At 47.4% G+C, this 16,017-nt stretch overlaps 1 protein-coding gene across 2 annotated transcripts in view; it reads right to left on the bottom strand.

Moving 5' to 3' along the window:
- LOC106593436 (multiple epidermal growth factor-like domains protein 11) overlaps positions 1–16,017 on the bottom strand; it is a 380,364-nt gene that overhangs the window by 7,177 nt on the left and 357,170 nt on the right. The window contains exons 19-24 of one of the 2 annotated variants that reach the window (XM_045708336.1): positions 15,343–15,471; positions 14,973–15,101; positions 13,290–13,526; positions 11,572–11,693; positions 10,605–10,674; positions 9,930–9,983 (exon numbers count right to left, since the gene is read on the bottom strand). In XM_045708336.1, the coding sequence (XP_045564292.1) occupies positions 9,930–9,983; positions 10,605–10,674; positions 11,572–11,693; positions 13,290–13,526; positions 14,973–15,101; positions 15,343–15,471 (741 nt within the window). The remainder of the gene's footprint in view (positions 1–9,929; positions 9,984–10,604; positions 10,675–11,571; positions 11,694–13,289; positions 13,527–14,972; positions 15,102–15,342; positions 15,472–16,017) is intronic. The other variant, XM_045708337.1, reaches the window with a different exon arrangement.

The raw sequence follows: 16,017 nt of genomic DNA, 5'->3' as shown, positions 1-16,017 counted from the left end.
GTTAGAGACTGGAGGAGAGGAGGAGAGGACCAGAGAGGAGTGTGTTAGTTAGAGACTGGAGGAGAGGACCAGAGAGGAGTGTGTTAGTTAGACTGGAGGAGAGGACCAGAGAGGAGTGTGTTAGTTAGAGACTGGAGGAGAGGACCAGAGAGGAGTGTGTTAGTTAGAGACTGGAGGAGAGGAGGAGAGAGGAGTGTGTTAGTTAGAGACTGGAGGAGAGGAGGAGAGGACCAGAGAGGAGTGTGTTAGTTAGAGACTGGAGGAGAGGACCAGAGAGGAGTGTGTTAGTTAGAGACTGGAGGAGAGGACCAGAGAGGAGTGTGTTAGTTAGAGACTGGAGGAGAGGAGGAGAGAGGAGTGTGTTAGTTAGAGACTGGAGGAGAGGAGGAGAGGACCAGAGAGGAGTGTGTTAGTTAGAGACTGGAGGAGAGGAGGAGAGAGGAGTGTGTTAGTTAGAGACTGGAGGAGAGGACCAGAGAGGAGTGTGTTAGTTAGAGACTGGAGGAGAGAGGAGTGTGTTAGTTAGACTGGAGGAGAGGAGGAGAGAGGAGTGTGTTAGTTAGATACTGGAGGAGAGGAGGAGAGGACCAGAGAGGAGTGTGTTAGTTAGAGACTGGAGGAGAGGAGGAGAGGACCAGAGAGGAGTGTGTTAGTTAGAGACTGGAGGAGAGGAGGAGAGAGGAGTGTGTTAGTTAGAGACTGGAGGAGAGGACCAGAGAGGAGTGTGTGAGTTAGTGACTGGAGGAGAGGAGGAGAGGACCAGAGAGGAGTGTGTTAGTTAGAGACTGGAGGAGAGGAGGAGAGGACCAGAGAGGAGTGTGTTAGTTAGAGACTGGAGGAGAGGACCAGAGAGGAGTGTGTGAGTTAGTGACTGGAGGAGAGGAGGAGAGGACCAGAGAGGAGTGTGTTAGTTAGAGACTGGAGGAGAGGACCAGAGAGGAGTGTGTTAGTTAGAGACTGGAGGAGAGGAGGAGAGAGGAGTGTGTTAGTTAGTGACTGGAGGAGAGGACCAGAGAGGAGTGTGTTAGTTAGAGACTGGAGGAGAGGACCAGAGAGGAGTGTGTTAGTTAGAGACTGGAGGAGAGGAGGAGAGGAGGAGAGAGGAGTGTGTTAGTTAGACTGGAGGAGAGGACCAGAGAGGAGTGTGTTAGTTAGAGACTGGAGGAGAGGAGGAGAGGACCAGAGAGGAGTGTGTTAGTTAGAGACTGGAGGAGAGGACCAGAGAGGAGTGTGTTAGTTAGAGACTGGAGGAGAGGAGGAGAGGACCAGAGAGGAGTGTGTTAGTTAGAGACTGGAGGAGAGGAGGAGAGGACCAGAGAGGAGTGTGTTAGTTAGAGACTGGAGGAGAGGAGGAGAGAGGAGTGTGTTAGTTAGAGACTGGAGGAGAGGAGGAGAGGAGGAGAGAGGAGTGTGTTAGTTAGACTGGAGGAGAGGACCAGAGAGGAGTGTGTTAGTTAGACTGGAGGAGAGGACCAGAGAGGAGTGTGTTAGTTAGACTGGAGGAGAGGACCAGAGAGGAGTGTGTTAGTTAGACTGGAGGAGAGGACCAGAGAGGAGTGTGTTAGTTAGACTGGAGGAGAGGACCAGAGAGGAGTGTGTTAGTTAGAGACTGGAGGAGAGGAGGAGAGGACCAGAGAGGAGTGTGTTAGTTAGAGACTGGAGGAGAGGAGGAGAGGACCAGAGAGGAGTGTGTTAGTTAGAGACTGGAGGAGAGGACCAGAGAGGAGTGTGTTAGTTAGACTGGAGGAGAGGACCAGAGAGGAGTGTGTTAGTTAGACTGGAGGAGAGGACCAGAGAGGAGTGTGTTAGTTAGAGACTGGAGGAGAGGAGGAGAGGACCAGAGAGGAGTGTGTTAGTTAGAGACTGGAGGAGAGGAGGAGAGGACCAGAGAGGAGTGTGTTAGTTAGAGACTGGAGGAGAGGACCAGAGAGGAGTGTGTTAGTTAGACTGGAGGAGAGGACCAGAGAGGAGTGTGTTAGTTAGACTGGAGGAGAGGACCAGAGAGGAGTGTGTTAGTTAGAGACTGGAGGAGAGGAGGAGAGGACCAGAGAGGAGTGTGTTAGTTAGAGACTGGAGGAGAGGACCAGAGAGGAGTGTGTTAGTTAGAGACTGGAGGAGAGGACCAGAGAGGAGTGTGTTAGTTAGAGACTGGAGGAGAGGACCAGAGAGGAGTGTGTTAGTTAGACTGGAGGAGAGGACCAGAGAGGAGTGTGTTAGTTAGAGACTGGAGGAGAGGAGGAGAGGACCAGAGAGGAGTGTGTTAGTTAGAGACTGGAGGAGAGGACCAGAGAGGAGTGTGTTAGTTAGAGACTGGAGGAGAGGAGGAGAGGACCAGAGAGGAGTGTGTTAGTTAGAGACTGGAGGAGAGGACCAGAGAGGAGTGTGTTAGTTAGAGACTGGAGGAGAGGAGGAGAGAGGAGTGTGTTAGTTAGAGACTGGAGGAGAGGAGGAGAGGACCAGAGAGGAGTGTGTTAGTTAGTGACTGGAGGAGAGGACCAGAGAGGAGTGTGTTAGTTAGACTGGAGGAGAGGACCAGAGAGGAGTGTGTTAGTTAGAGACTGGAGGAGAGGAGGAGAGGACCAGAGAGGAGTGTGTGAGTTAGAGACTGGAGGAGAGGACCAGAGAGGAGTGTGTTAGTTAGAGACTGGAGGAGAGGAGGAGAGGAGGAGAGAGGAGTGTGTTAGTTAGAGACTGGAGGAGAGGAGGAGAGGACCAGAGAGGAGTGTGTTAGTTAGAGACTGGAGGAGAGGACCAGAGAGGAGTGTGTTAGTTAGAGACTGGAGGAGAGGAGGAGAGAGGAGTGTGTTAGTTAGAGACTGGAGGAGAGGACCAGAGAGGAGTGTGTTAGTTAGTGACTGGAGGAGAGGACCAGAGAGGAGTGTGTTAGTTAGAGACTGGAGGAGAGGAGGAGAGGACCAGAGAGGAGTGTGTTAGTTAGAGACTGGAGGAGAGGACCAGAGAGGAGTGTGTTAGTTAGAGACTGGAGGAGAGGACCAGAGAGGAGTGTGTTAGTTAGAGACTGGAGGAGAGGACCAGAGAGGAGTGTGTTAGTTAGAGACTGGAGGAGAGGAGGAGAGGACCAGAGAGGAGTGTGTTAGTTAGAGACTGGAGGAGAGGAGGAGAGGACCAGAGAGGAGTGTGTTAGTTAGAGACTGGAGGAGAGGACCAGAGAGGAGTGTGTTAGTTAGAGACTGGAGGAGAGGACCAGAGAGGAGTGTGTTAGTTAGAGACTGGAGGAGAGGACCAGAGAGGAGTGTGTTAGTTAGAGACTGGAGGAGAGGAGGAGAGGACCAGAGAGGGGAGTGTGTGAGACCATCAGGAGGAAGGAACACACACAGAGGAGGAGGAGATCACAGGCGTGCCCTGTGGAGAGAGAGACACAAGAGGTCAAAACACACACAGAGGTTCATACATACACATCAGTTCATACACATCAGTTTATACACATCAGTTTATACACAAACCAGAGTGTGTGAGCGGTGTTGAGTGGTCTGAAATCCCACTCACCGCTTTTCAGAGCAGTGCATGTGCAACGCTCCGGCACTCCACGTCCTTTCCAACCGCTCTGCTAAAAACCGCTCCTCGCTCACAGGAAGAAAAAAAACTAGCTGCTCCAAATTCCCTCCATTCATTATAATCACCATTTAACCAACACCCATCTATTGTTGTGACTACCTGGACCTACCATTTAACCAACACCCATCTATTGTTGTGACTACCTGGACCTACCATTTAACCAACACCCATCTATTGTTGTGACTACCTGGACCTACCATTTAACCAACACCCATCTATTGTTGTGACTACCTGGACCTACCATTTAACCAACACCCATCTATTGTTGTGACTACCTGGACCTACCATTTAACCAACACCCATCTATTGTTGTGACTACCTGGACCTACCATTTAACCAACACCCATCTATTGTTGTGACTACCTGGACCTACCATTTAACCAACACCCATCTATTGTTGTGACTACCTGGCCCTACCATTTAACCAACACCCATCTATTGTTGTGACTACCTGGCCCTATCATTTAACCAACACCCATCAATTGTTGTGACTACCTGGATCTACCATTTAACCAACACCCATCTATTGTTGTGACTACCTGGACCTACCATTTAACCAACACCCATCTATTGTTGTGACTACCTGGACCTACCATTTAACCAACACCCATCTATTGTTGTGACTACCTGGACCTACCATTTAACCAACACCCATCTATTGTTGTGACTACCTGGACCTACCATTTAACCAACACCCATCTATTGTTGTGACTACCTGGACCTACCATTTAACCAACACCCATCTATTGTTGTGACTACCTGGACCTACCATTTAACCAACACCCATCTATTGTTGTGACTACCTGGACCTACCGTTTAACCAACACCCATCTATTGTTGTGACTACCTGGACCTACCGTTTAACCAACACCCATCTATTGTTGTGAGTACCTGGACCTACCATTTAACCAACACCCATCTATCGTTGTGACTACCTGGACCTACCGTTTAACCAACACCCATCTATTGTTTTGATTACCTGGACCTACCGTTTAACCAACACCCATCTATTGTTGTGACTACCTGGACCTACCATTTAACCAACACCCATCTATTGTTGTGACTACCTGGACCTACCGTTTAACCAACACCCATCTATTGTTGTGATTACCTGGACCTACCGTTTAACCAACACCCATCTATTGTTATGACTACCTGGACCTACCGTTTAACCAACACCCATCTATTGTTGTGACTACCTGGACCTACCATTTAACCAACACCCATCTATTGTTGTGACTAGCTGGACCTACCATTTAACCAACACCCATCTATTGTTGTGACTACCTGGACCTACCATTTAACCAACACCCATCTATTGTTGTGACTACCTGGACCTACCATTTAACCAACACCCATCTATTGTTGTGATTACCTGGACCTACCATTTAACCAGCACCCATCTATTGTTGTGACTACCTGGACCTACCATTTAACCAACACCCATCTATTGTTGTGACTACCTGGACCTACCATTTAACCAACACCCATCTATTGTTGTGACTACCTGGACCTACCATTTAACCAGCACATCTAGCCACTGGGATTTTTGCCCATTCTTCAAGGCAAAACTGCTCCGTTCCTTCAAGTTGGATGGGTTCCGCTGGTGTACAGCAATCTTTAAGTCATACCACAGATTCTCAATTGGATTGAGGTCTGGGCTTTGACTAGGCCATTCCAAATACATTTAAATGTTTCCCCTTAAACCACTCGAGTGTTGCTTTAGCAATATGCTTAGGGTCATTGTCCTGCTGGAAGGTGAACCTCTGTCCCAGTCTCAAATCTCTGGAAGACTGAAACAGGTTTCCCTCAAGAATTTCCCTGTATTTAGCGCCATCCACCATTCCTTCAATCCTGACCAGTTTCCCAGTCCCTGCCGATGAAAAACATCCTCACAGCATGATGCTGCCACCACCATGATTCACTGTGGGGATGGTTTTCTCGGGGTGATGTGAGGTGTTGGTTTTGCGCCAGACATAGCGTTTTCCTTGATGGCCAAAAAGCTCAATTCTAGTCTCATCTGACCAGAGTACCTTCTTCCATATGTTTGGGGAGTCTCCCACATGCATTTTGGCGAACACCAAACGTGTTTGCTTATTTTTTTCTTTAAGCAATGGCTTTTTTCTGGCCACCCTTCCGTAAAGTCCAGCTCTGTGGAGTGTACGGCTTAAAGTGGTCCTATGAACTATGCAGCTCCTTCAGGGTAATCTTTGGTCTCTTTGTTGCCTCTCTGATTAATGCCCTCCTTGCCTGGTCCGTGAGTTTTGGTGGGCGGCCCACTCTTGGCAGGTTTGTTGTGGTGCCATATTCTTTCCATTTTTTAATAATGGATTTAATGGTGCTCCGTGGGATGTTCAAAGTTTCAGATATTTTTTTGTAACCCAACCCTGATCTGTACTTCTCTACAACTTTGTCCCTGACCTGTTTGGAGAGATCCTTGGTCTTCATGGTGCCGCTTGCTTGGTGGTGCCCCTTGCTTAGTGGTGTTGCAGACTCTGGGTCCTTTCAGAACAGGTGTATATATACTGAGATCATGTGACACTTAGATTGCACACAGGGGGACTTTATGTAACTAATTATATGACTTCTGAAGGTAATTGGTTTCACCAGATCTTATTTAGTGGCTTCATAGCAAAGGGGGTGAATACATATGCACGCACCACTTTTCTGTTTTCATTTTTTTTAAACATTTTTAAACAAGTAATTTTTTTCATTTGACTATTTTGTGTATGTCCATTACATGAAGTCCAAATAAAAATCTATTTAAATTACAGGTTGTAATGCAACAACATAGGAAAAATGCCAAGGGGGATGAATGCTTTAGCAAGGCACTGTAGGCAGCAGCCTCTCTGAGTTAGTGATGTTTAGCAGCCTGATGGCCTTGAGATATAAGCTGTTCTTCAGTCTCTCCGTCCCAGCTTTGATGCACCTGTACTGACCTCGCCTTCTGGATGGTAGCGGTGTGAACAGGAAGTGTCAACAGGAAGGGTTTTGGGTGACAAGCCAAATTTCTTCAGCCTCCTGAGGTTGAAGAGGTGCTGTTGCGCCTTCTTCACCATACTGTCAGTGTGGGTGGACCATTTCTGTTTGTCTGTGATGTGTACTCAGAGGAACTTTCCACCTTCTCCACTACTGACCCTTTGATGTGGATAAGGAGGGTGCTCCCTCTGCTGTTTCCTGAAGTCCACGATCATCTCCTTTGTTTGGTTGATGTTGAGTGACAGGTTGTTTTCCTGACACCACACTCCAAGTGCCCTCACCTCCTCCCTGTAGGCCGTCTCCTCGTTGTTGGTAATCAAGCCCACTACTGTTGTGTCGTCTGCAAACTTGATGATTGAGTTGGAGGCGTGCATAGCCACGCAGTCATGGGTGAACAGGGAGACAGGAGGGGGCTGAGCACGCACCTTTGTGGGGCCCCAGTGTTGAGGGACAACGAAGTGGAGATGTTGTTTCCTACCTTCACCACCTGGGGGCGGCCCTTCAGAAAGTTCAGGACCCAATTCCACAGGGCGGGGTTGAGACCCAGGGCCTCCAGCTTGATGATGAGCTTGGAGAGTCCTATGGAGTTGAATGCTGAGCTGTAGTCAATGAACAGCATTCTTACATAGGTATTCCTCTTGTCCAGTGGGATAGGGCAGTGTGTATATATATACAGTACCAGTCAAAAGTTTGGACACACCTACTCATTCAAGGGTTTTTCTATATTTTTACTATTTTTTTCATTGTAGAATAATAGTGAAGAAATCCAAACTATGAAATAACACATATGGAATCATGTAGTAACCAAAAAAGGGTTAAACAAATCAAAATATATTTTAGATTTTAGATTCTTCAAAGTAGCCACCCTTTGCCTTGATGACAGCTTTGCACACACTTGGCGTTCTCTCAACCAGCTTCATGAGGCAAATGCATTTCAATTAAAAGGTGTGCCTTGTTAAAAGTTAATTTGTGGAATTTCTTTCCTTCTTAAAGTAATGATGCTTTCATTTCTCTTTGCTTATTTGAGCTGTTCTTGCCATAATATGGACTTGGTCTTTTACCAAATAAGGCTATCTTCTGTATACCACTCCTACCTTGTCACAACACAACTGAATGGCTCAAACGCATTAAGACATGAAGGTCAGTCAATTTGGAAAATTTCAAGAACTTTGAAAGTTTCTTCAAGTGCAGTCGCAAAAACCATCAAGCGCTATGATGAAACTGACTCTCATGAAGACCGCCACACGAAAGGAAGACCCAGAGTTACCTCTGCTGCAGAGGATAAGTTCATTAGCGTTACCAGCCTCAGAAATTGCAGCCCAAATAAATGCTTCACAGAGTTCAGTAACAGACACGTCTCAACATCAACTGTTCAGAGGAGACTGCGTGAATCAGGCCTTCATGGTCGAATTGCTGCAAAGAGACCACTACTAAAGGACACCAATAAGAAGAAGAGACTTGTTTGTGCCAAGAAACACAAGCACTGGACATTAGACCAGTGAGAATCTGTCTTTTGGTCTGATGTGTCCAAATTTAAGATTTTTGGTCCCAACCGCTGTGTCTTTGTGAGACGCAGAGTAGGTGAACGGATGATCTCCGCATGTGTGGATCCCACCATGAAGCATGGAGGGGAAGGTGTAATGGTCCTTTGCTGGTGACACTGTCTGTGTTTTATTTAAAATTCAAGGCATACTTAACCAGTATGGATAAAACAGCGATATGTCATCACATCTGGTTTGCGCTTAGTGGGACTGTCATTTGTTTTTCAACAGGACAATGATCCAACACACCTCCAGGCTGTGTTAGGGCTATTTTACCAAGAAGGAGAGTGATGGAGTGCTGCATCAGCTGATTTGGCCTCCACAATCACCTGACCTCAACCCAATTGAGATGGTTTGGGATGAGCTGGACCGCAGAGTGAAGGAAAAGCAGCCAACAAGTGATCAGCATATGTGGGAACTCCTTCAAGACTGTTGGAAAAGCATTCCAGGGGAAGCTGGTTGAGAGAATGCCAAGAGTGTGCAAAACTGTCGTCAAGGCAAAGGGTGGCTACTTTGAAGAATCTCAAATATAAAATATATTTAGATTTGTTTAACACTTTTTTGGTTACTACATGATTCCATATGTGTTATTTCATAGTTTGCATTTCTTCACTATTATTCAACAATGTAGAAAATAGTAAAAATAAAGAAAAACTCTTGAATGAGTAGGTATGTCCAAACTTTTGACTGGTACTATGGTTATCTACCTACCTCGTTCCTGTCTGTTAGCTTGTACACACAGTACACCATCATGCTTTCAGGATAGGTGTCTTTTCAGATTCCACGTGATTCTTTAGTTGTGGACACTACATCACCACACTCCCTCTCTTGCTCTTGGTTCCTTCTCATCTTTGTAAGTCACCTTGATTTAACACCTGTGTGTTTTATCAGTTTCTTTATGAAAATATTTAGTGAACTCCATGACAGTAGCTAAAGCAAGGGGCTATAGCAGCACACAAGTAGACTATACAGATGCATGCTGGGACAGGCATGCCCTGAGCTACTCCCTCCGCTACTCCCTCCGATTCTCCCTCCGCTACTCCCTCCGCTTCTCCCTCCGCTACTCCCTCCGCTACTCGCTCCTCTACTCGCTCCGCTTCTCGCTCCGCTACTCGCTCCGCTACTCGCTTCGCTTCTCCCTCCGCTACTCCCTCCGCTACTCCCTCCGCTTCTCCCTCCGTTACGCGCTCGCTCGCTACTCCCTCCGCTACTCGCTTCGCTACTCGCTCCGCTACTCCCTTCGCTTCTCGCTCCGCTACTCCCTCCGCTTCTCGCTCCGCTTCTCGCTCCGCTACACCCTCCGCTTCTCGCTCCGCTACTCCCTCCGCTTCTCGCTCCGCTACACCCTCCGCTTCTCGCTCCGCTACTCGCTCCGCTTCTCGCTCCGCTACTCCCTCCGCTTCTCGCTCCGCTACACCCTCCGCTACTCGCTCCGCTTCTCGCTCCGCTACTCCCTTCGCTACTCGCTCCGCTTCTCGCTCCGCTTCTCCCTCCGCTTCTCCCTCCGCTACTCCCTCCGCTACTCGCTTCGCTACTCCCTCCGCTACTCGCTCCGCTACTCCCTCTGCTTCTCGCTCCGCTACTCCCTCCGCTACTCCCTCCGCTTCTCGCTCCGCTACTCCCTCCGCTACTCGTTCCGCTTCTCGCTCCGCTACTCCCTCCGCTTCTCCCTCCGCTACTCCCTCCGCTTCTCCCTCTGACACAAACACACGCACAGCACACATGCAGTCACACACTACAGTGCAGGAAAGTCTTTGGGTAACACAGACAACCACTCTGTTATATGAGATGGTCCTCTTCCTAATAAGGACATAGTGGAGTCTCATACTCTACCTCTGTAGTACTGTTCATGGTAGGAGCTGTAGCGTCTGTCTACACGGTACACACCTACAGAGATGTTAAAGGGACAGATTAAGAGCCTGTCTACACGGTACACACCTACAGAGATGTTAAAGGGACAGATTAAGAGCCTGTCTACACGGTACACACCTACAGAGATGTTAAAGGGACAGATTAAGAGCCTGTCTACACGGTACACACCTACAGAGATGTTAAAGGGACAGATTAAGAGCCTGTCTACACGGTACACACCTACAGAGATGTTAAAGGGACAGATTAAGAGCCTGTCTACACGGTACACACCTACAGAGATGTTAAAGGGACAGATTAAGTGCCTGTCTACACGGTACACACCTACAGAGATGTTAAAGGGACAGATTAAGAGCCTGTCTACACGGTACACACCTACAGAGATGTTAAAGGGACAGATTAAGTGCCTGTCTACACGGTACACACCTACAGAGATGTTAAAGGGACAGATTAAGAGCCTGTCTACACGGTACACACCTACAGAGATGTTAAAGGGACAGATTAAGAGCCTGTCTACACGGTACACACCTACAGAGATGTTAAAGGGACAGATTCATTAGACTATGTTCTAGAGGAAACTAAACAATCCCAAATCAATTTGTATTTACAATGGGTTTATAAGGGAGTCATCAGACATACCCAGTTCATCGAGGTTATAGTAGGCTGTCCACTCTGGAGCACTATTCCTGTTTAACCTCTTGTCCTTCACCTGGGAAGGAAACACATACAGACAGACTGAGGACCCCAGGTAGAGTAGCTGCTACACGTAGAACAGCTAATGAGGACCACAGGAAGAGTAGCTGCTACATGTGGAACAACTAATGAGGACCCCAGGTAGAGTAGCTGCTACATGTGGAACAGCTAATGAGGACCACAGGAAGAGTAGCTGCTGTATGTGGAACAGCTAATGAGGACCACAGGAAGAGTAGCTGCTACACGTGGAACAACTAATGAGGACCACAGGAAGAGTAGCTGCTACACGTGGAACAACTAATGAGGACCACAGGAAGAGTAGCTGATACACGTGGAAAAACACAAAGAACTGACAAATAAAAGACACATGTTTTTTGGAGAATGCCAATGTACAGGTAACTGCCAGAATAATGGAAACACTTGAGTAAATGAGAGATACAAAGTATATTGAAAACAGGTGCTTCCACATAGGTGTGGTTGCTGATTTAATGAAGCAATTAACATAGTAATGGTAGCTTTTTGCTTCTCCATACAATGACAATGCCCCATACACATGTCACGATTGGTCACTGAATGATTCAATGAGTATGAAAACGATGTAAACCATATGCCATGGCCGTTTCAGTCACCAGATCTCAACCCAATTGAACACTTCTGGGAGATTCTGGAGTGGAGCCTGAGACAGCGTTTTCCACCATCAACAACAAAACACCACATGATGGAATTTCTGGTGGAAGACTGGTGTCACATCCCTCCAATAGAGTTCCAGAATCTATGCCAAGGTGCATTGAAGCTGTCCTGTCTGCTCGTGGTGAAAACTATTAAGACATTTTTATGTTGATGTTTTCTTTATTTTGACAGTTGCCTGTATGTACTCTTAGCATAAATAAAGTTAAGGTTCGTTGCCACCCACCTTGGCCTTTCTGGTCTTCTTGTCAGGCTTGGCGTAGTGGCCAGCGTAGGTACATGCTCCCAGAGTGTGGTAGGAGGGGTTAGTGAAACAACGACTGATGTTGCTGTTGGTAGGAGATGAGTCTAGAGAGGAGAACAAGCCTGTACACTGAAGCCCTGCTCACCACGGAAACATCAGCTTATAGCATAGGACTCTACACACACACTCGCAGTCACATGGCCGAGCACGCAAGCAAAATCAAAAACACAGCTCCATCGGGAAATGTTCAAACAAAGAGGTTTCATCAGAAAGCTGAGTTTGCTGAGAACAAAAACAGCAAGAGAGAGGAGGATCTAACTGGAAAGAGAGTTCAGTTAGATCACCCCTGAATTTAGTTAGATCACCCCTGAATTTAGTTAGATCACCCCCGAATTTAGTTAGATCACCCCCGAATTTAGTTAGATCACCCCTGAATTTAGTTAGATCACCCCCAAATTTAGTTAGATCACCCCCGAATTTAGTTAGATCACCCCCGAATTTAGTTAGATCACCCCTGAATTTAGTTAGATCACCCCCGAATTGAGTCAGATCACCCCCGATTTCAGTCAGATCACCCCCGAGTGCTGTGGAGAGAGTCCACACTGTAAAGAAACAGTCCTGTGGAGAGAATCCACACTGTAAAGACACAGTCCTGTGGAGAGAATCCACACTGTAAAGAAACAGTCCTGTGGAGAGAATCCACACTGTAAAGAAACAGTCCTGTGGAGAGAATCCACACTGTAAAGACACAGTCCTGTGGAGAGAATCCACACTGTAAAGACACAGTCCTGTGGAGAGAATCCACACTGTAAAGAAACAGTCCTGTGGAGAGAATCCACAATGTAAAGAAACAGTCCTGTGGAGAGAGTCCACACTGTAAAGAAACAGTGCTGTGGAGAGAGTCCACACTGTAAAGAGACAGTCCTGTGGAGAGAGTCCACACTGTAAAGAAACAGTCCTGTGGAGAGTGTCCACACTGTAAAGAGACAGTCCTGTGGATAAAGTCTTAACAACACTATAGTAAACATTTGTAAACCCCTGACTGACTTAGTTAACGTGACTAAGTGGTACAGTCCGGAGCGTCTCACCAGAGAGGGAGTGACCCTGACCGACTTAGTTAACGTGACTAAGTGGTACAATCCGGAGCGTCTCAACAGAGAGGGAGTGACCCTGACTGACTTAGTTAACGTGACTAAGTGGTACAGTCCGGAGCGTCTCACCAGAGAGGGAGTAACCCTGACTGACTTAGTTAACGTGACTAAGTGGTACAGTCCGGAGCGTCTCACCAGAGAGGGAGCGACCCTGACTGACTTAGTTAACGTGACTAAGTGGTACAGTCCGGAGCGTCTCACCAGAGAGGGAGTGACCCTGACTGACTTAGTTAACATGACTAAGTGGTACAGTCCGGAGCGTCTCATCAGAGAGGGAGTGACTAAGTGGTGCAGTCCGGAGCGTCTCACCAGAGAGGGAGTGACCCTGACTGACTTAGTTAACGTGACTAAGTGGTACAGTCCGGAGCGTCTCACCAGAGAGGGAGTGACCCTGACTGACTTAGTTAACGTGACTAAGTGGTACAGTCCGGAGCGTCTCATCAGAGAGGGAGTGACTAAGTGGTGCAGTCCGGAGCGTCTCACCAGAGAGGGAGTGACCCTGACTGACTTAGTTAACGTGACTAAGTGGTACAGTCCGGAGCGTCTCACCAGAGAGGGAGTAACCCTGACTGCTGATCCTCAGGGCAGGGCTGTAGGACACACTGGGCATGTGCTGCCCTCCTTTCTCTCTCTGGTGATGCCGCCACCACACCACCACCCCCAACACGGTCATGATGAAGAGGAGGAGGAAGATGATGCCCATGACAGCCCCCGCTGACTGGCGCTCTGATGCCAAGGCCGGGCTGATCTTAGTGTAAGGATTCAGCTCCTCCATCATCAGGGCAGCTGGAATAGAGAGGGGGGGGACATATTTAAATAAACACACAAACGTTAACACAAACACAGATCATCATTAATACACACAGAAACACCAGACCTGGATCGAATACATACTGTAATAAACACCAGACCTGGATCGAATACATACTGTAATAAACACCAGACCTGGATCGAATACATACTGTAATAAACACCAGACCTGGATCGAATACATACTGTAATAAACACCAGACCTGGATCGAAAACATACTGTAATAAACACCAGACCTGGATCGAATACATACTGTAATAAACACCAGACCTGGATCGAATACATACTGTAATAAACACCAGACCTGGATCGAATACATACTGTAATAAACACCAGACCTGGATCGAATACATACTGTAATAAACACCAGACCTGGATCGAATACATACTGTAATAAACACCAGACCTGGATCGAATACATACTGTAATAAACACCAGACCTGGATTGAATACATACTGTAATAAACACCAGACCTGGATCGAATACATACTGTAATAAACACCAGACCTGGATCGAATACATACTGTAATAAACACCAGACCTGGATCGAATACATACTGTAATAAACACCAGACCTGGATCGAATACATACTGTAATAAACACCAGACCTGGATCGAATACATACTGTAATAAACACCAGACCTGGATAGAATACATACTGTAATAAACACCAGACCTGGATCGAAAACATACTGTAATAAACACCAGACCTGGATCGAATACATACTGTAATAAACACCAGACCTGGATCGAATACATACTGTAATAAACACCAGACCTGGATCGAATACATACTGTAATAAACACCAGACCTGGATCGAATACATACTGTAATAAACACCAGACCTGGATCGAATACATACTGTAATAAACACCAGACCTGGATCGAATACATACTGTAATAAACACCAGACCTGGATCGAATACATACTGTAATAAACACCAGACCTGGATCGAATACATACTGTAATAAACACCAGACCTGGATCGAATACATACTGTAATAAACACCAGACCTGGATCGAATACATACTGTAATAAACACCAGACCTGGATCGAATACATACTGTAATAAACACCAGACCTGGATCGAATACATACTGTAATTTGAGCACAAATTCTCAGAACATGAGGTGTGCAGGGTGTAGCTTGCCCTATATAATGGAACAAATAGAATAGTCCTAAAAGTGTAAACTCTGTCCACCTTGCACATCAGTCAGCAATCACAAACACAGACAAACACAGACAAACACAGACAAACACAGACAAACACAGACAAACACAGACAAACACAGACAAACACAGACAAACACAGACAGACAGACAGACAGACAGACAGACAGACAGACAGACAGACAGACAGACAGACAGACAGACAGACAGACAGACAGACAGACAGACAGACAGACAGACACTGACCCTGGTCACAGCGGATGCCTTTGTATCCGATGCTGCAGTAGCAGGTTCCAGTCACATAGTCACAGGTGGCGTTGTTCATACACACACACAGCTGCTGACAGCCGTAGCCAAACGTACCGGGACGACACTCTGAGAGGAACAGGAAGAGTTAGTACACAATATACACACACTACATACACAGAATTACTGCTCAGTTAAAAGAAGTGGGGAACAGCTGAGATGCAGACACACACACACACACACACACACACACACACACACACACACACACACACACACACACACACACACACACACACACACACACACACACACACACACACACACACACACACACACACACACACAGTTATGGTTGGGATGGACTCACTGAGTTCACAGCTGTGTCCGATGAATCCAGTCCGACAGGAGCACTGACCAGTGATGTGGTCACAGTCCGCTCCGTTCTGACACCGACACACCTCGGAGCAGTCGGTACCAAAGAACCCTGAACTACAACCTGGAGGAACGAGACACACACGTCACACGCACGCACGCAGACACACACACACACACACACACACACACACACACACACACACACACACACACACACACGCAGACACACACACACACACACACACACACACGCAGACACACACACACACACGCACGCACGCAGACACACACACACACACGCAGACACACACACACGCAGACACACACACACACACGCAGACACACACACACACACACACACACACACAGACACACACACACACACGCAGACACACACACACACACGCAGATACACACACACACACACGCACGCAGACACACACACACGCAGACACACACACACACACACGCACGCAGACACACACACACGCAGACACACACACACACACGCAGACACACACACACACACGCACGCAGACACACACACACACACGCAGACACACACACACGCACGCACGCAGACACACACACACGCACGCAGACACACACACACGCACGCAGACACACACACACGCACGCAGACACACACACACACACGCAGACACAC

Source organism: Salmo salar, chromosome ssa26 (assembly GCF_905237065.1).
Source record: "Salmo salar chromosome ssa26, Ssal_v3.1, whole genome shotgun sequence".
Taxonomy (NCBI): Eukaryota; Metazoa; Chordata; class Actinopteri; order Salmoniformes; family Salmonidae; genus Salmo; species Salmo salar.
Note: the sequence above shows the minus strand (reverse complement) of the source record. Positions and strands in the feature narration are given on the sequence as shown.